The 21,578-nt window shown below is 41.2% G+C and overlaps 1 gene segment (V, D, J or C); it reads left to right on the top strand.

Moving 5' to 3' along the window:
* Positions 1 to 348: 348 nt before the first annotated feature.
* Positions 349 to 21,088, top strand: LOC109973974 (T-cell receptor delta chain C region-like). The segment is given in 5 exon segments: positions 349 to 418; positions 18,496 to 18,705; positions 19,065 to 19,109; positions 19,197 to 19,304; positions 20,785 to 21,088. Coding segments are annotated over 4 exon segments (312 nt in total).
* The last annotated feature ends 490 nt before the right edge of the window (positions 21,089 to 21,578 follow it).

The following is a 21,578-nucleotide window of genomic DNA, read 5'->3' as shown; positions in this document are numbered from 1 at the left end:
GCAGGAGCAGTCCAGTGGTTATTGCTCAGGCCACATCCACTGTGTGACTGCTGGGGCAGGAAACTATGGAGTCATTTTTGGAGCAGGAGTCAAGTTAAATGTAGAAACCAGTGAGTATGAAGAATTAATATATTGCAAAGAAAAAAATGTATATAAATACATTTCTGTAAAATTTTGTATGACACAACTTGACTAAACCTAGTGACATGTTTTTTAACCACCTACTGTGAAAAACAGTGGATACTGATTTTTACTGTGTTTAATCAACACGTCTGAGCACCTGCTGGTGTAATTAATGCTGGTGACAGCAGATACAGGCCTTGCAGTTGTTGCTCAGGTCAGATCCACTGTGTGACTGCTGGAGCAGGAAGCCTGAAACTCATCTTTGGAAAGGGAACCAAAGTGATTGTGGAGGCCAGTGAGTATCAGGGAATTATGATTCGTTAGATCAGATCAGTTCACATGTTTGTTCTTGGATCTTCATGCTGAGTGACTGAAATGCTGGGATGAAAACGTTCATGTTGTGTTTGTTTTTTCTGGGGCGACTGCAGTGTTTGTCATTATTAACTTTAGAGGACATCATGGTATCAGCTACATTGTCACTCTTGAACTTGGGTGGTATTCTACTGTCACTGTCCAGATGCAAACTCATATAAACCCATACGTAACAGACCTGTCTAAAACACAGCTGTAATAGTTTGCAGGCAATGAGGTTATTAAATCTGTTGCCATCAGGTTCTTTAGCTGTCGGTTAATGTTCTGAGAGGGACCAGTGTGTGACTGCTGCTGGGGGAGCAGCCTGGAAAATACTTTTTGGGGAAGGAGTTAAAGTTGATGTCGAGGCCAGTGAGTATCAGGAATCTTTATTTCAGTCTGATTGTTGTTGTCTGTTGGCTTCTATTTTTGATATGTGCTGGAAAACAAAACTCTAAACCTGAAAGAGTAGCTCTGTCGAACAGTACAGATTTATGGAGAACTGTTTGTACCAAGCTTGGTAAGAGGCCTCCACTCTTTTCTTAAAGCGGGCACTAACAGACTGCAAAGAACAGACGCCTTAAGCTGCTTGACGAACACAAAGTTCACCAGACAAATGTCAAACCAGATTTGACAAGAGGATGATGCTTCTTATCTTAAATCAGAGGCGTGTACAGGTGGACAGAAAATATTCAGCCACACATCACATGTAAACCTACCGGCCACTTTTCTGACCTGCCTTTAACGGCTTCTACATTACATCCAGAATTAACGTTGAAACCTTTGGCCATTTTAAATGATGTTGATCATTTGAGTCCTGACATGTGCACTGTTCTATAGCTAAAGTGAGTGAGGCATTTTGTTAGCGGTCATATTAGAATCTATTAGCTCAGTTAAAGTAATTCAAAATTTAACACTGAAATAAACCGATTAAGTTTGCCCAGTCCCGTTAGGACCCTGTGAGTCCTCCTCTGGGTTCATGTGGTGATGTGAGTCAGAGTGCGACTGGCTCTGGGGTTAAATTCAGCTTTGGACCTGGGACCAAACTGACAGTTGTCTCCAGTAAGTTCCCTTCATACATAATATTACCTTTTGAATTTACCACTGCAGTTGTTCATCATGTGCATTTTAAGTGTAGGTTTTATCGCCTTCAGAAACATTAAATGATGCCATGACCCCTGAACTAAGATGGTGGTCATCCTCTCTGAACCTGTGTAAAGGTCTCTGCATAATCCAGCAATCACAAGTGCCCTGACACTCAGCTGAAACATGAAGTAAATGACTCCTGCAGAATAAATGCTCTCAGAACATGATATATAACAAGTTACTGTAGTCTGAGCTTTGTTTTTATGTAGCTTTTGTTTTAGCACAGCTAAAAAGACAAAGCTGAGCTTCATAATGAAATAGTGAATGTAGTTCTTGTTGGGATCAGATTCACTGTGTGACATATGGAGGAAACAATAAGCTCATTTTGGGGCATGGAGTCAAACTAACCGTAGAAACCAGTGAGTATTAAATCATCCGTACGGGGAATTCATTGAATTTTGACGTGTTTGGTGACTGTTCATGCTGAGGTTTTATCTGGTATTTAAACAACTCAAACTAAATATCAAGAGTTTGGTTGGGTTTGTCAGAGTGTAACGTACTTCGGAGTGTCTAAACTCACCTTTGGATCTGGCATTAAACTGACCGTTTACTCCTATAAGTAGATTTACAGTTTGACCTTAAAGTTCTCCAGTTTCCACTAGAAGCTACAGAAAAATCACACTTCCAGTCACAACCTTCCGTGTCTTACACTGACATCCTGCCAAAACAAACCGGTTTTACTTAATTCTCCCCAAATCAACATTTTTCGAGACAGTTTTCTTTGACCTGTTTCTGGTTTTGTGTAACAGTCTAAATGGCAGTGAAATGGTCAGTGAAGATGTTGTTCAAAGCAGATTCACTGTGTGAATGCTGCTGGAAACAGGAGGCTGATTTTTGAAAATGGGACCACAGTAACAATAAAAAGCAGTGAGTACTATGAATTCAAACATTCCAAAGGCAAAGTGGCTGCCATGTCTGGTTTTCACGCCACTGTATGTTTGCCCTTTTAAAGGCGCCATACAGAAATATGGCAGCAGTGATTAAACTCTTGATGTTTGGCACCACGGGGCAGTAGTTTGTTCTTGGTGTCATGATAGAGAAGTGAGACTCAGAATTCAGAATACTATATAAGATTAATTCATATGTTTAACCTGTAAAAGTGCAGCTGTTTGCAGATGATTTCATTCGTTGCTGTCAGTTGCAGCAGTTTTCGCTGAGAAGACGAGCAGTGTGTGACTGGGACAGGAGGCTGGAGACTGGTTTTTGGGGAGGGCATCAAGCTGATCGTTGAGGACAGTAAGTCCAGTTGTGATTGTCTAAAACCCCATTATGGGCCAAGTATCACTTTAGTTAAGAAGTGGAAACACCACATCATCACTGTTGATCAGTTTTGACTGTGCAGTGAAGGAAAAGTTCAACCTCGTGTCCAGACAGCGAGACAGACAAATATCAAGCCACGCATTAACGAATGGTTATTGTTACTGTGTATACGGTCTACTTATTTGTGACACCTTTATTTGTCAAAGTGCAGAAAAACGGTCATCCAACAGTCATCAGGTGGACGTTTTGACTGGGGTCATTTATAATGAGCAAGTAACTGGTGGGTGTTTGGTTACTGATCTGTAAGATCAATAACGCGGGGCTCCTAAACTGCTGTGGTGTCGATGCCACAGAGTGAATGTCTGGGTTTGTGTCACTGGGCTTCGTACTGTGTCCATGGCTTGGGAATCACATTGTCTTTGGTTCTGGCTCAAAACTTAGAGTGCAATCAAGTAAGTAGTTTGATTCATTTGTAAAGGAAAATGTCTGGCTTAATCTCTGAGCTCAGCATTTTCAGCTGATTCATATATGAGAAAGACTGAGGTGAACTCTTTGTGTAGAAACTGTAGAAGCTTTCTTTAGCTCATACAACTGTTACATGTTCGAACTTTCTTTGGTGCAACAGTGTTTTAATCAAGTTGTCATCCTTAATTCAGTGTTTTCAAGCCCACCAAGAATTACAGAGTTAGAGCGGCTTCACAAGAAAACGTCCCAGTCACTGATCTTGAGGTTTACGCAGCTCGGCTTCTCACTGTGTTTCTGGTTATGGAAACTCAAAACTCATCTTTGGTCCTGGCTCAAAACTGAGAGTGGAATCGGGTAAGTTAATTTATTCATTTGTAAGAAAATTCAACAGTTTCACCTGGATGCACAAACTCAGACAAATAATGTACAGAGGAAAACATTCAGCAGTAAAATGAAGCCAGCAATAAAAAAAGAGGTGGCCCAAATAAACAGAAGGACAAAACAGGGAGATATCAGTAAAATGCTGATTTAAAAGGTGTCACTGAGTCTCAAGCCTCAGGTCCTCGGGCTGAAAAAGCTTGGTCACCTTCAGTCTTATGATAGGTCATAGAAGCAGCTGGAAGCGCCCCGCAAAACAAAACATGTTTAATGAACTCTAGTAACCTTTTTGTTTTTGTAAAGCCTTACTGTCCACATGGTCCTTGAATATTTGACTTGGTCATTATCCGTTCCCTCTGAGTGCATAGTAAGGACAAGCCCAGGTGCCTGACCTCAGGGTTTATGTAGCTGCACTTCCCATTGTGTGACTGGCTTCTCAAATTCAAAACTCATTTTTGGCTCAGGAACCAAGCTCATAGTTGGAGCAGGTAGGTTGTCTTACTAATTTAAAACCAATAATTAATCAAATATAACTTTCTGAAGTCACCATCTATCACCTGGTTTTGTAATTAGTGGGGAAAATGAAGATGAACATTAACTTCAGATGAAAATACTTATTTAGGAAATGTGACCTTTTCTGTACACGAGGATAATATTTTTAACATGACTTGGAAAATATAAACCAAGTAGCTTCAGGGGGCGTTAGCGTGTCTTTGAGCTCCGGTTTATGTTGCTGCTCTTCTCAGTGTGTGACCAACTTTGGGAATGCCAAGCTCACCTTTGGTTCTGGCACAAAACTGAGGGTTGAGTCAAGTAAGTTTTTTTTATTTATATGTGAGAAACAATGTTTAATCAGACTTAACTGTCCAGAACTGAACAATCACCTGGTTCAACAGCAGCAGAAACAGCCTCCAGCAGCTTCAACACAAATGAAAAACCCTCGATGAACCTGAACTTCAGACAAAAACATTTTGTAGTATTACCTTTTGTGTACACTAGGAACATTTCCCCATCAGTTGTTCTGATCGAAGCAGTAGCCCATGTCACGGACCTCAGGGTTTGTGCACTTGTGTTTCTCATTGTGTGTCTGGTTATTCAGGCAACAATCTGGTCTTTGGCTCCGGCACAAAACTGAGGGTTGGATCAAGTAAGTTACTGAAAAAGAGTAAGAAATTATGCTTGCACTGAAAAAGTTGTTAATGTGGTTTAATTTCTGAACTGTTACACCTGTCGTAATTGTTGTGGTTTTGTTCCTGGTCAAACTCAAATATCTGAGTCCTACATTGTGATTCTTGGGCTTGAGTCCAACTGCCTAAAGCAAACCTCATGTGATTCAATAAGAATGTATTTGTACACATCACATTTTAGGTATATATAGCATATATTAATGAGGCATTAGTTGACATCGTTCTTGTTCAGAGCAGATCCACTGTGTGACTGTTTCAACAGCAAGCGTGAAGCAGATTTTTGGAAAAGGGACCAAACTAACAGTAGAGGACAGTGAGTACCAGCCATTTAGAGCTTCAAGAGTGACAAATGTATCTGAATAACACACACGGTGACATTATTTTAGGATCTTTGTATCTAATGAGGGAATGTTAGGAGGATAAAATAGTTGACAAATGTAATGATAAAACATGTCACTTGTCCAGTAGACAGTGCTGCTGAGAATTAAATCTGTTGTCTGATTGTTTGCAGATGATGTGATTTAGTTCGTTCCTCATGTTTTCAAACTGCAGGTTTTGTTCAGGAGGAAAAAGCATTTCTGTTCTTTTTGTGGAAGGACTCAGGCTAATTGTTGAAGTCAGAGAGTGTTACTGCCAGCTGTCTGTGTTTGGCCGATGGAAAGTGGCTGGAATGACAAAAAGCAAAGAGCAGTGCCTGGAAGCAGCGAATGTCAACTTACTGAACTGTTCTGGTAGTTAAGACTGATTCTTTTGGAGATAAAACATCTTGTTAATTCAGAGCAATCACCTTTTTACATCTGACCTATGAACTGTTCTATGTGAAGTTTCATGAGAAACAGTTTGTAGTTATTGTTCAGATCAGATCCACTGTGTGACTGCTTCAGGATCAACCTGGAGACTGATTTTTGGAAAAGGAACTAAACTGACTGTGGAAGACAGTGAGTACAATTTAAATAGTCAGCAAGCAAAGTTAACTGCCATTAGCTTGTTCATCAGAAACACTTTGGTCAATAAGTCACAACTGTCAAACTTTTCTGCACTAAATGCGACTGTGACTGCAATGATAAAACTCACATAATATTTTATTGTTTTTCATTCATAGAAACATTGAATCTACAGTTAAAGCTGAATAAGAGAAAAAGAAACAAAATAGTCTGCAGATGCTGCGATTAAATCCGATAACGTGAAACAGTTAATGTTTGGGACAGTAACACTGTGGGTCTGGGAACTGGAAATTCATCTTTGGTGAAGGAGTCAGTCTGACTGTTGAGGCCAGTAAGTTCTGACAGTTTAATATGGAATATTTAGAACCGTGCAGGTTTATTAGATATTTTTATTGTGGTGACAAAAGATGACATTAGTTGATGACAAAGGTACCAGAAAAATAATAATGATAGATTTTATTGTGCTAAACCATCCCAAGACAACATAAGTTATGTTGATCAAGAGATTTTATTGGGACACAGGTTTTTGACATGTACAGTAACTTTAATGAATGTACACCAAACACAGATACAGAGCGTGTTAATCAGCCTACAACCCAAAATGTACTGTTGCTTTTTAACTCTGTGCGACACACAACACCGGCCGTGCCGCAGTAGTCCCTGAGAAGAAATGACACGACATTGAAATGACAAACGTGTCGCCATTGCTAAGATCACGAGAAACACCTGAGAATGTGAGTTCCACTCACTGACATATCAGATATGTTCAACATAATCTAGTTTAGTGCTTTGTACAGTCTTCATATGACCGAGAACAGTCAGTTGTACATGAGGGTGAGCCAGTTACAGTAGTACTTAAAATCCAGTGGCTTTACTGAAGCTGAACCAGTCAGCTGATAAAGCTGAAACAGGTTTTAAACCTTTCCTGCTCCTCAGTCACATCAGCACAATAACAACAAAACTTCATGTTTTATTTATAGCTGCAGTATAATTAAGAGTTTCTGTTTTACTGTCTCCCTCGTCACAGGACGGTGCCATTTCAGTAGATTTTGGTGTTTTATGTGTGCGACTGACTTTGGACTTTACAAAATCATCTTGGTGGCAGCACTGCACTCACTCAAGTTAGTCACTTTCTGGGCTTAGTCAAAAGACAAAGCTGGATAATTACTGGTCAGATACACTGTAGACATGGCTGTATATAATGTCCACTGGACCACTAGTCTGCTCTCGTTCTGCTCCACTAAACAGTTCTTACATTAGTAAATATTAACCATCTGCTGTTTTTTAACTGTCCATTTATAATTTCACAGTCCTTTTTCATGTGCTTCTACATGTCAACCTTTTGAACAGGTGCCTGTCTTTTTAATTCCAGCCCCACTAGTGCTTTTCTAAACAGAGAGCTGAAAGCCCGACATCAGGCTGGGTGGTTGATATTTGACCTGTTCTGAGGCCCACAGTGTTTTTGTTGAGTCTGTTTCCAGTGTGTGAATGATGGAGTGAAGCTCCTCTTCAGCACTGGGACGACTCTACGTGTGGAAACCAGTAAGAAAAAAGAACTTTAGCTACGTTAAATGCTTCACTTACGTTGTTAATTAAAAGAATAGCAAGTGTAGCTCTGTGAAATAATTACAAATTTTCATGCTGAATTAGGACAGTGGATTGTTTCAGGGTCAACAGAACCTGAACACCTTGAATCTGACTTTACAACCATCCAGACTAAACCAAATCTTGCACTGTGTTTGCAAAAGTCACCATTATAAGAAGACATGCTGGAGATTATTTTTATGGCTCGTTTTAGAAAATGTAAAGGTCATTGTACTTTCAGTTAATGTATTACTGCGGTCTCAGCTGCTGCATAAAATATCTTTATTTGCATACAATGTGATTTAATTTGTATATGGGAAGCAATGGGAATCGTTCTTATAGCTCTACGCTCTAACAAACTTACATCATATTAAAAATGTCCCCCACAGTATTAGTCATTAGGAGACACCTGTCCTGTTATGATGAAAACAGCAGCATACAATTTTTTTGCCTTTGTCGAGAAGAAACATTTTAAAAATATGACTGAACTAATTTCAGTCCAGTGGCTGAGATGTGTTGTGTAGCTGTGCCTATCACGGTGTGACTGGCTCTGTGGTTTACAAAACCTTCTTTGGCTCTGGCACCAGACTCACTGTCGAGTCCAGTAAGTTTGTTTCAGTCATCATCGCCTCAAATCAACAGTCGATCTTGTATCTGATTCTAACTTAGTTTGAATCTTTGTGTCAGGAGATTTCTGATGGTCCACTGCGTGTTATGAAAGAAACGTGCTAATATACAGCTTAACAATCTAATATAATAGTTACCAGCTGATAATTTGTGCATTATTAAATTGTGGGTTCAAGTTGGAGCGGTTTTAGTTTGTTTAACGGGTACTTGTGGAGGAGCTTTAAACTGGTTAATTTCTCTGAAAGGCCTTTTGGTACCAGCAGTAAAGTGAAGGTTTTAATGGCTGCACCAGTCTCAATGAGCTGTTGGCTGGAGTCTGTTTTTGTTCATCCTGTTGTCGTTGTGTGAATCTTGGAGGAGCAAAACTCCAGTTTGGCAGTGGAACAACTCTGTTGGTACAAACCAGTAAGTAAATTACCTTCTCTAATATTTTCTCAAAATAATTAATCATGTATCATCCGAGCTGCAGTTTCATGTTCCGGTTCAAAGTGATTTCATGTCATTGCAATAATTCCATGTATGAGAAAACACACTCTTTGGTCATCTGTAACTCACAGGACATGAGGTTGTGTAGCTCAGGATTTTGGTTTGTAGCCAAACACAGTGTGACTGACTCTGGACTTAGAAAACTCCTCTTTGGAAAAGGAACCAAGTTATTTGTTGAAACTCGTGAGTCAAATATTTCTTTAAATTTGTCTTTAAATGTTACAAAAAGCTTCTTTGAAACACTTCTCACTTTCTCACCACACACACCGTACAATCAACAAAATTATATTAAACCTTCCAAATGTTTTTGTACTTGAAAAACACAATGAACAAATGTCTCGCGTCATGTTAATCCTGGTAGTACTTATTATTCTGGGAAGAAAGTTCCCTCAGAGTCTTAATTTGGGAAATACATGACAAGTATCTACGGTATATGACACAGTGTGGTCTGACTCAATTTTGCAAAATTCAACTTAAAGTAAAGATATAAATCATAAAAAGGTGTGTGTGAAGTCTGTGAATGCGTTGGGATTTGTGCTGGAGGGTCTGAGCTGTGTGACTGCTGCTAGCTACCAAAAACTCCAGTTTGGATCAGGAATTAAACTCGTTGTCCACAACAGTGAGTAAAAACTGCTTCTTGCTGTGAATCATAAAGACTCACAGACTTACAGTTGATATACAAATGTTCTGCATATAATGTAGCTGTTTGCTATAAGTACCATCCCAGTGAATCTTAAAATAAGACGTTACACCGGGGAAGAAGTTTCCAGGATGTTTTTAGCTCTTATCCTGTAGGAAAATACAATAAATCTAAAAACCAGCAACTGTATAATTTCACACCCAGAACTAAACATTCTGAGTAAGAGAACAGAATACGAGTTGCAGTCTATGATTTTAAAAACATGTAAAATTGAACACTTCCTTGAGCTTTTGACATTATTATTATTATTTACATTGTTATAGAATGAAAAATGAAGTGATGGAAATAGCAATGATCGATTTATTGATCATGAGATAGCAGCGCTCCTGGCTATAAAATGCTTCCCTCCGTTGTCTACGTAGTTGTTAACCGGTTCATTAGTCCAGCCCTCATCCTCCGACTGTGTTGTCCACACGGTATTTGAGATAGTGCACAGCCTTTTCACACTGTGTGACTGGCACTAGTTTCCAGAAACTCCAGTTTGGGTCAGGAACTCAACTGATTATCCAGGACAGTGAGTAAACACTGTTTACTGGACCAAATCACAAAGATAACCAAAGCTGCAGTTTGTGTAACAATGCACACATTTCAGCTTTTCACTTACTGCTGTATTCTTTAGCACTTTGTGAGAACACGTTGTGTTAATAAGTGGTGTGTGTTGGAGCTGCATCGACATGTTGCTCAGACAAGACACGGCAGCTTTACTTACACGGCACATTTTATACACAGAGGCAAACTTTCCAAAGACATATTAAGGTTATTACAGACTATTAAAGCAAGCAGTGGCGTTCTGTGGAAACCATGTTGACGTCTTGACGAGATCTGTGGATTCTAATTAAGAGTTAAAACATGAAGGGTTTAGCAACTCAGAGGTTTTTGAGCTGACGACGTGCACAGTGTGAATGACGCTACGCGCAAACTCATCTTTGGGGAAGGAGCCACACTCTTCGTACAATCCAGTAAGAACAAACCAAAACATTGTTTGTTTTTTCCATAAGAATGAGGAAAACTTTCTTTCACTGGTCATTTCTGGCCAAGCTGAGTGAACTGGCTGCAGCTCAGGGGGGTTACACAAAACCTTTGTTAAGTTTGAGCAGTGTGAGTGTGTGAGGCCACTGTGGCAATTGTCCCCTTTGGCTTCTGATCAAACTCAACTGAAAGCAAACCCATTTACAGCTCCTCAGTCAGAAGGCGGTAAACACTGATGTAGCAGCTTTAATTACTTGGTGTTGTTGCACAAATGTCCTGAATCAAAGTGTTGCTCATTGAGTTTGTGTTAGGAAGTGTCTCAGTGTGTGAATGACGGGACATGGAGGCTCATCTTCGGCCGAGGAACTGAGCTGCACGTACAAAGCAGTAAGAGCTCACATCCATTAAGCAGATTAGAGAATCGAGTGCTGACCCCTGGCCAGTTAACAGCGTACCAGGCTGTCAATGGATGTCCCAGCTGGTCTGTTCTGACGAGAGTTTACAGCTGCTCAACACATTGGGTTGTGCATGGGACTGTCACATAGAAATCACATGATACAAAGTTAACCTTAGGCCTGTGCATTACATCAAATATTAGCATTATAATAACCAAATTATTTTCTAAAGGTCCGGGGTCACAGGTGATCCTGGACTAGACTGTGTGAGGCTCAGGCTTCTTGTCACAGCTCCATCTGATGTGTGACTCAGACTGGGCTCCAGAAGATCCTGTTTGGGTCAGGGATTCGAGTCTTGGTAGAAACGAGTGAGTCCTGTTTCACTTCACTTTAAACGTGTCCATATAAAATGGTTAAATGCTCAGGTTTGCTGCTGATTTTATAAGGTAACTACAGTTTGATAAGTCCACTGTGTCGTCGGCTCAAAGTGCTTCGTATCTGCTTCATATCTGGTTTGTAACAAGGCTTTAAACTGACTGAGTTGTCTGATGAGGTTCAACATGTTCGATAAACAAGCAGCTTCATCACAGATGCACCAATGTGTGCATGAAGAAAACCCCAGAATTCAAACTGTCAACACGTCTTTTCTTATTTCTGATATGCGCGCTGGTTCTGCTGCCGAGGAGAAAATGTTTCTGCTTTCTTGTCCATACGTTGTACATGGTCGTTTGTTATTGTTCACATTGCTGAGTTAACCAGGTAGTAGATACACTTCTAAGAGTAAGCTTAACTTCTATCTGTTACAGCTGAATACAACAGACCGAATCAACCTTGAACTAATCCCATCTCCATTAAACAGTGACAATGGTACCACGCAGCTTTACTGACATGTAACAAAACGCTTCTGACTGCACAACGTTAACACACCGACTATGCCACAGTGCCTGCTCCTGTCCGCAGGTTGTTGTTGGGGTTTGGAGCACAGTGTGAATAGTAACAACCTGAAAATGGATTTTGGTTCAGGAGTTCTGCTGAGAGTCCAGACACGTGAGTAGAGTTTTATAGAAAGTGATTCTGAAGTCGAGTGATCAGCTCTACACAGACGGCAGCACAACAGAGCTGACTGCAAAGTCTCTTGAACCCCATCTGCAGCGTTTTGTGTGTAGTCGTGTTGTGGCTGAAACAGTTTATCTGAAGCATGAGGCCTCTGAAGCATTGTGTCTTTAGCCACGTTTGGGTTCAGGTCATCACAATCTTTGATCAGCCTTCCAGAGCCTTCTTGTCCCTTCTTACCGTCCACACAACCAAATATACTTTACATTCAAATCTGCTTTTATCCTGCTCCTGTAGTCAAACGTAAACATAGAAATGTCTAAAACAGATGCAGTCAGATTCCTGAAAATATCCAACTCGCTGTAAAAGCTTAAGATGTTAATGCCTCCTCAGCCGATCAATAACATGATCGGTTCCTGGTTGTCCAGGTGTGAGGTGAACAAACCTCAACAGGACGGTCTCCGCTGTTCTCCAGTCAGCGCCTGTTGATCTACGGCACAGCTTTATCTGTGAAGTAATGGTCGTGTGTTGTACCAGCGTGTTTGCGTGGTTTTTGTTCTGGAGTCGACGACTGTGTGAATGTCGGATACAGGTTGACTTTTGGAAGTGGGGTCGAACTTCATGTCCAGGCCAGTAGGTCATTTACCTTCTTTATCAGATAGACATAACGGAGCAGTTGTCAGCCTGTATGAGCAGTGAGTCACTGTGGTGTAGTTGTAACGGCCAAGGATGGAACAAGATGTGTCAGGTCAACGCATTTAAAACACTGTCAGAAAAGTGCAAACTAAAATCCAAATAACAGTGATTCAGACTGTAAAATACCTAAACTTCACAGTTTCATCTCTCAGAGACAGTAAAGTATCAGGTTTCACAGTTAAACCAAGCAGTGGTGTTCTGTGGAAGCACATTTTATACACAGAGGCAAACTTTCCAAAGACATATTAAGGTTATTACAGACTATTAAAGCAAGCAGTGGCGTTCTGTGGAAACCATGTTGACGTCTTGACGAGATCTGTGGATTCTAATTAAGAGTTAAAACATGAAGGGTTTAGCAACTCAGAGGTTTTTGAGCTGACGACGTGCACAGTGTGAATGACGCTACGCGCAAACTCATCTTTGGGGAAGGAGCCACACTCTTCGTACAATCCAGTAAGAACAAACCAAAACATTGTTTGTTTTTTCCATAAGAATGAGGAAAACTTTCTTTCACTGGTCATTTCTGGCCAAGCTGAGTGAACTGGCTGCAGCTCAGGGGGGTTACACAAAACCTTTGTTAAGTTTGAGCAGTGTGAGTGTGTGAGGCCACTGTGGCAATTGTCCCCTTTGGCTTCTGATCAAACTCAACTGAAAGCAAACCCATTTACAGCTCCTCAGTCAGAAGGCGGTAAACACTGATGTAGCAGCTTTAATTACTTGGTGTTGTTGCACAAATGTCCTGAATCAAAGTGTTGCTCATTGAGTTTGTGTTAGGAAGTGTCTCAGTGTGTGAATGACGGGACATGGAGGCTCATCTTCGGCCGAGGAACTGAGCTGCACGTACAAAGCAGTAAGAGCTCACATCCATTAAGCAGATTAGAGAATCGAGTGCTGACCCCTGGCCAGTTAACAGCGTACCAGGCTGTCAATGGATGTCCCAGCTGGTCTGTTCTGACGAGAGTTTACAGCTGCTCAACACATTGGGTTGTGCATGGGACTGTCACATAGAAATCACATGATACAAAGTTAACCTTAGGCCTGTGCATTACATCAAATATTAGCATTATAATAACCAAATTATTTTCTAAAGGTCCGGGGTCACAGGTGATCCTGGACTAGACTGTGTGAGGCTCAGGCTTCTTGTCACAGCTCCATCTGATGTGTGACTCAGACTGGGCTCCAGAAGATCCTGTTTGGGTCAGGGATTCGATTCTTGGTAGAAACGAGTGAGTCCTGTTTCACTTCACTTTAAACGTGTCCATATAAAATGGTTAAATGCTCAGGTTTGCTGCTGATTTTATAAGGTAACTACAGTTTGATAAGTCCACTGTGTCGTCGGCTCAAAGTGCTTCGTATCTGCTTCATATCTGGTTTGTAACAAGGCTTTAAACTGACTGAGTTGTCTGATGAGGTTCAACATGTTCGATAAACAAGCAGCTTCATCACAGATGCACCAATGTGTGCATGAAGAAAACCCCAGAATTCAAACTGACAACTTGCCTTTTCTTATCTCTGATATGCGCGCTGGTTCTCAAAGTTGGTTAAGATGTGAAACCCACATGTGTCTTCAGGACTGATCAGATGATTAATCACTATCATGAAAAAATCTCACGTACACATGTGAAATGTCTGAAAAGGGTTAGGGTGATTATCTGAATTCTCATGCGCTTTCTTTGTAGTGACATCATTGGGGTTTTTCTAACGTGGACTTTGGAAGGAAAATAATAATAACAGTAACGTCCTGACCTTTGTCAAGTGTTTGCATCCTCACTGACGAAAGATGAAACTGATTTTACTCCAACAAACAAACTGTGCTTTTTATAAGAACTTAACTGAACTTTGAATCCAACAAGGCTCTTTTTGTGGAACAGTGGCCTTTGTACTTTTAGACTTTTTAACCCCTTCACCAGTCAGGAGTCAGCTCGTGTCCCGTCTCCTGTGCTGCCACGTTAGCTGTGCTGTGGCTGCACACTGTGTGAATGCTGCTGGCTCGAAGATCATCTTTGGAGCTGGAGTCCGTTTAGTCGTACAAACAAGTGAGTCACCACAAACAGATGTGCACAGATGTTTCAGTCCTGAAAACTGATGAGAATCATCACTGAAAGTGTGTGGTGCTGAAATAACTGTCAGGGAACTGATGGGTGACGCGAGGACATTAGACTGTGAGAATCTTTGATACTTTATAAAATACTTAGAGGTTTTAATGCTACTTCTAGTTTCAGTGTGGAGCTGCGTCTCTGGACCTGACAGTTGAACACTGTAACAAACTTATACCCGCTGCGTCTTAACACAATGCTGGAAAATGTTGAGTCAGTGGACAGACACGATCTGTGTGAGACACCGTGTGGTCGGTGTCCAGGCGCAGCCACCCTGGTTTTCGAATGCTGCTAACTCACAGTGTGAATAGTAACAACTACAAACTCCTGTTTGGATCTGGAACCACAATCACTGTGTGGTCACGTGAGTGTGTTTTGTCTTTACTCTGATGTGGCTGGCAGGTCCACAGTGGTCAGTACTTCCAACAGCCATGAAGATGTCACAGCTATAGTATATAAATGTTTTAAATGTACCATTAAAATTCAGATTGTATAGAAACAGCAGTGAGCAGACCGTCGGTATGAGGCAGGCAAACCCCAGCGATGAACTACTTAGTATCTTTGAGTACTGTAAATACCTGCGTGTAGTCACCATGTACTTCAGAGGAAACATTTACTCCAATGGAACAAATTAACTGGTGATTTTCATGAACACACCAAGACCAGGTGGATTCACCACCGTCTTTCTTTGGTTTTCCTCATAAATGTCTGAAATTCACTCGCTCATTTTAAAATTTCAGAATCCATGTAGATAAAATAATTGGTTTAAAACTAAATAAAGCCCAGCTTTGGTGAAATACGGTTAAAATCACCAGAGAGATGGAAGCGACCCTTGCTGTCTCTGTTCGCTGGGTTTTTGCTGCCAGTTGGAGCCGTGTGTGAATAACGTCAGGACTGTGTTTGGATCCGGAGCTAAACTTACTGTCATGGCAAGTGAGTGGCGAGTAATATTTCATTCAGATTGTCATGTTGCAACTCGTGTAGCCTTTATTACAATCACACATTTGTCACGTTGTCATAGTTCAGTTAGTTTGATGGCTGGAGCTGAAGCCGGTCCATAAGTTACTGCTCAGCTGTAAAACGATCAGATCTTCTCATTTCAAGCATTTCAACTTTGTCGTTTTCAAGCGATAGTTGTTTCGTATTTCCAATCATCCTCATGTTGAAGGTTTAATGCACAAAGGTCACAAACTGTCCTGACAGTAAATGTCCAGCACCACAGCAGTGTGTGACACAGTTTGGAGCCAACAAACTCCTGTTTGGTGCTGGAACTAAACTTCTGGTAGAAATCAGTAAGTTAACAAACGGTTACGTGCACATTCAGAACCAGAAACTGCGCTGGTTCCAGTGGAGCTTGGTCTCTTCTTGTCTCATTTTCACCCCTTCTTACTTTGTTTAATGTATAAATTCATGCAGCTCAGAAATGGATGATGGCCCCTGAACACGGGGCCGCTCAGCACCACTCAGCTTCACTGAGAACCTAAAGAAACAATCCGTTTTAAACTAAAGCCGCTACTCACTTCTCCAGCAGTGAAAACATGCGGAGTAATGGACAGATCATTGGTTTAGTGGAGAGCAACCTGTGTTGAGAACCCGCACTGGTTTGTGTAACAGCTTTAGTTCCTGTGTGAATGCCAACAACTTCAAAGTCCTGTTTGGATCCGGGGTCAGGGTGACGGTCCTGTCCGGTAAGAGCGTTCTCCTCGTTAACAGACATGTTATGCTGACTCAGATGTGTTTGGCCATTTGTGAAGGAAAGTCCTCAAATTTGAACAGACAACATGAAATTCCAGATTTATTTATACTTTTAAAAACAACACCCACTTTACCAGAGTTCTTTACATGGGCAGAATAAGATCACAATAAATAACTAAAATAAAATAAATAGGATCAATGCAGAAATAAAACAGCACAATAACACAAACACACAGATTACATACATTCAGTAAATTAAATTAATAGGAATGCATCAGGCCCTACTATGTATTAAAAGCCAAGGCAAATAAATATGTTCTAAGCAATGATTTAAAAGTAGTCAGGTCAGTAGTTGATCTAACATTAAATTGTAGACAATTCCACAATTTAGGGGCTGCAACAGTAAAAGCACGATCACCCCAGCGTTTGTATCTGGCCCTGGGCACCTCTAAAAGAAACTGGCTTGAAGATGTGAGGGACCTTGTCTTAAATGCAGGAATGAAAATCTAAGCCTGTAACTTCATCAATAAGTAATTACTGATTAACAAGAGGAACGCAACAACATCTGTCGCTGCTTGTTTTTAACCGGGAAAATGCCAGAACTGCTCCTTTGGTTTGCTGTGAACTACAGCCTTCCAGCACCAGTGCATCTAGAAAGCCCAGTTATCCCCGAATCTGACTTTTAATAACTAAAAATTTTATTTAGTTTTGTGTGTAAAATACCATTTAAAACCAGAAACGTGTTTGTGTTGAGCTGTCTGTAATAGTCCAGTTGTATTTGATCAAGAAAAACAATAAGCTTTGCCCATTTCAGTATTTCCTAACCCTAACCCTGCATTGCATTGACACAGACCAGGAGCTGAAAGTTGTGCACAGTATTTGTCCAGCACCACGACGGTGTGTGACACAGCTAGCAAACAAACTCCTGTTTGGTGCTGGAATAAAACTTATGACTGAAACAAGTGAGTAACCAGACATGAAATCTGAATCTATGTGAATCCTCCCTTCTTATCCTTATCAGGCTCCATCTTGGTTTATTTCACTGTAAAATATAAACTAACTTTACCACAAACCACAGTTTCTGTAGCCGTTAGCGTAGGGGAGTTGTTTTTGTAAGGAGTTAAACTGGCACGTGAAACTCCTGTTTGACCCGGGATCACGAGCTGTGTGGAGGAAGATACAGTAAAAATAAAGGATGCGAATATTTTAGCTAAATATTCATCTAAGACAAGTCTGTTGTTCATAAACAAGTCGCACTTACAACATATGAATTAACACCACTGTAAAAGTGAATGTGAACTAGAACAGCACGGACGTACCAGAGCGGTATGCTAACATCTGCACAAGTTAACGCAGTAAAGGTCCTCTTACACACATTTTAAACAAAATTCAGTCTTAATATGTTCAAACATATATGTTAAGAAAACTACATATAATTAAAAATCACAGCTGCTGCAACTGAGTCCAGCTATGACTCTTGTCTCCCGGCGGCTGATGACACGAGCAGAGCCTAGAAAGCCGCGGTGGTGATAAAGCACCTCCCCAGCAGCGCCGTGGCCAAAGGTCACTTTGTGTTTAGGGTTCATGTGGTCACTGTGTGCGTTACTGGTGGTGAGGCAGAGATCCAAGTGAAACAGATGTTTCCGAGTGTGTTTCAGTCACAGTGTGTCTGTGAGTGACGTGGTCTATGGACTCTCAGTTTGAGATTCAATTTTTTCTTTACCTGTAAAGCCCCTTTTCCATTGTCTGGTACCAACTCGACTCGATTTGACTTGACTTATTTGTGTTTCCATCAGTCAGATGTTGGGATAGTTCCTGGCACCTGGTACTATTTTTGGTATCACCTCCGTTGAGGTTCCAGGTAAGCAGAGGTGATACCAAACGGTGACGTGTAAACACTGCAGACTAGTGACTGGTTAGAAAAATCACGTCATCAACGTGTGAGACATCCCGGAACAAAGAAAGCACTGTTTTTAAAAGCAATGTTATTTAACGCTGACCGCTGCTTTACTGTCATTACTGTATCAACTAAAACGAGCCACATACCAACAATCAAGAGCAGCGTACCGTCAATGTCCTCTGCTGTTACTGTGTCGGTCGCTGATGACATCACGACAGTTTAATGCAGTGTGGCTATGACAACCGGCTACACTGAGCGGGGACCATCTGCAGTAGAAAACCAAGCACCCAGTGCCGAGAGCAAGTCGAGTTGGTACCAGGAGATGGAAAAGGGGTTGAACTTGACAGAGCAGCTGTGAAGTGGATCAACAGTTACGCAGCAAAGGTCCGAACATTATTTGCGCATGTGTTAAAGAGTTGTCCTTCTTGTGTGTTTTTCAGAGGACTGGGAGAAGCACCAGCCATCCTACCACAGACTGGAAGATGTAGATGGGATGACGACGTGCCTGGCCACTGGTTTTGGCAGACACAACATGACACATACGTGCTTTAACAGCACCAGCACAAAGGGACCGGCCGTTCAAATATCTGGTAGCCCTCTGTACAACCAGGTGGCCTTTTTCTCAAGTGCAAGTGACCAGTGTGACAAAGGTGAGGGCGAGTTCACTTAACAGAAGAAATACCACACAATAATGATTGAAATGTGAACTGTGAGTGTTTTCAGCTGGAATAATAAGAAGGGCTTCAAAGAGCAAATGGTGTGAAAATCATTGTTCTTGAGGAAAAGTGATTATGATAAATTCAAAATGAAAATGAATTTAAAAGGCTAATTAGATCATCGTACATATTCAGTTAAAAACAGAAGTGGAAGATGTTGAATCTGTGATGAGACTGAAAACTGGGGACTCAGACCAGCATCTGTGCCCTTTGTCAGTGGTGGGGGGCCTTAAATGACAAGTCGTGATTAGTGTCAAAGCTAATGATCCCCTGTTGTGTCTGCTATCTTTCAGCGTCAGAGTCTGAAGAAACTCAGTGCGAGGACCCTCTGGAGCCAGGTTGGTATTAACCCTTTCTCAACCGTTGAGACCTCCGTAAAGCTCTCGGTGGGTTTGTGGTTGATGGTGTGATGTTGTTGTTTGCAGATCCGAAGGTGAACCTCATGTCTCTGACCATCCTGGGCCTCAGGCTGCTCTTCCTCAAGACCATTGTCTTCAACGTCCTGATGACCCTGCGGCTGTGGTTCAGTCAATGTGAGTACAAACACTGTTAATTCCTTCCTCAGCCTGTATGCAGTACAGGCCTTTGATTCTGATCATGTTCTAAAGGTTTATTTGGTCACATTTCAACGAGCCCTCCTTGTTTTCCTGATTCAGGCTCGAGCCTTCCTCCATATTTGCCTGTTGTCGTGATAAATTCAGTGTAATCGCCATTTCCACAGCAGCAGTTCATCGGTACAACAACAGAGTCGTCCTGTGGTTGATTAATCGTTTTAAATTTCAGAGTGCCATCAGTCGATCAACAGGGTGAAAATATTTTGATATTTTTAAGGGAAACTGCCAACCATCGTGTGTGAAATCCCAGAGGTGCATGTAAAGCTCAGGACACAGATCAGGGGTTAGCAGCTAAACTCCAGTAAATGTTTGGCAAACACGGAGGTTTGGGTTCTGTCACAAAAATACATGCACCCTGTCTCATGCTTCATTGTCAGTGTTTTCAACATTTAATCAACCAGTCACCATGTTCTGGAACCTAAACCCGGACTTGTCTAAACAGAACCATAAAAACCTGGATCGCACTTTAATTCCCACACATCCAGTTTACATATACACTAATGAGTTGTGTGTGGACATATGTCCAGGAGACAGGGTGGACCTGACTTATGATTCAGGGCTCTCTTGTAGATGAGGCTGTTCACCTCAACGTGACATTAAATAAAATTTATGAACAGTGCGGAGGAAGGATGCATAAAATAAGTCGGGCTTTTCCTTCTGAACTGCTGATGTGGAGCAGAAAAGCAAAGTGAACATCACAGCTACTGTGTAAACTGTCAGAGTGCAGTCGATCCACAGCGGCTGACGGCTCCCTGTCGAATGCACCAGGGGATATTTTGGGTGCATTGACAGTTCTCAGTCAGTGGCTGCGATGGTTTGGATGCTGGTAGAAAGCTGCATCTGCCAAGTGGAAGGAAAGCTAGTGTTTCATTTTCATTGTGAAGTATTCATCTGGAGCCCCGAAAAAAACTGAACACAAAGTGTACCTGCAAAATAATACAGGTAAAATTCCAGAAATTATTCCAATGTGACGTTTATCAGTTTCTCAAATGTCTAAAATGATGAATTAGTTCACATAATGTACTTGCCAGTAAATTATTGAAGTCCAAGAGACTCGATCTGGAAAACTCAAAGACCCCTGTTTATCTCTTTTATGAAAATCTTTTACAAACACTAGACTTGAATAAGGTCTTCCACATTTTTCCAAGGCTCTAAATGAATAGTTCAACTTAAAACGGGTGCATGTGATTCCTGTTTTCTGGCCTTTCACTTACAGTTAGTATCATATTTTTAAATACATTAGTTGCCAATGCTCAGTGTTCAGTTTATTTCACAATGTTAAACCAGGCTGATGTAAACAGAGCAACTGGAGGCAGCAGGTTTTTGTCTGCATCTCTTATTTAATAGACAACATTCAGGTCACATTCATTTAATATGCTTTTCCTGTTTTGTCTTTCAGGAGCTCGACAGACCTGCTCCAGAAAAACAGACGACAAATTCACAAACAACATCCTGATCGAATCCGTGAAGCACGGAGTCGATGCTCGGCTTCTTTTCTGCTGTCATCGCCTGCGTCTGTGTCATGTACCATAACATGTATGAATATCATCATATTAATATGATCCTGCTGTGGACAAACACGCTAGCTTGTAATACAAAGTCTTATTGTGCTGTATTTCTTCATAGTGTTTGATTTTTTTTTTTTTATGAGTGAATTTTACTCTGTTCTTCTGATGTAAATATCACAGTTCCATTTAACAACATCTCTGTGTGACATCATTACAATAAAACTGAAGAACAGATTGAGTGACTGTTGTTTTTTAATTCTTAATTTCTGCATTGTCCCCAGTCTCACAGGCTCCACAGCTGTGCATGTAAAAATAATAACTGAAAAATTGTGTGTGGTTCTTCAGGCTGTGCTCGTAAGTGCTGACCTTTAATTTAACCTTTAATGGGCCTGGATGTTTGATGGTGAAAACATACTCAGATGAATATAAAACAGCATTAATTAGTCAGATTGGCCCGTGTTACACGGGTTGCGCCTGAGTACAGAGACATGGCCTTCATCGTTCACAGGTGAAGAAATGTACAGCATGTGGTGCTTTGCTTAGACCAGATGATAGAACACACTGATCAACCCCCAGAGCCTGAGGTTCAAACAGAGGAGCCACACTAGGACGTGCTGCATGTCCCCAGATCCTACAGACGGAGACAGAGCAGCCAATTAGTCTCTGTTTTCTTGAGCAGGAGACA

This window comes from Monopterus albus, unplaced genomic scaffold (assembly GCF_001952655.1).
Source record: "Monopterus albus unplaced genomic scaffold, M_albus_1.0 scaffold316.1, whole genome shotgun sequence".
NCBI lineage: Eukaryota > Metazoa > Chordata > Actinopteri > Synbranchiformes > Synbranchidae > Monopterus > Monopterus albus.
The sequence above is the reverse complement of the archived record's forward strand: the minus strand, read 5'-3'. Positions and strand labels throughout refer to the sequence as shown.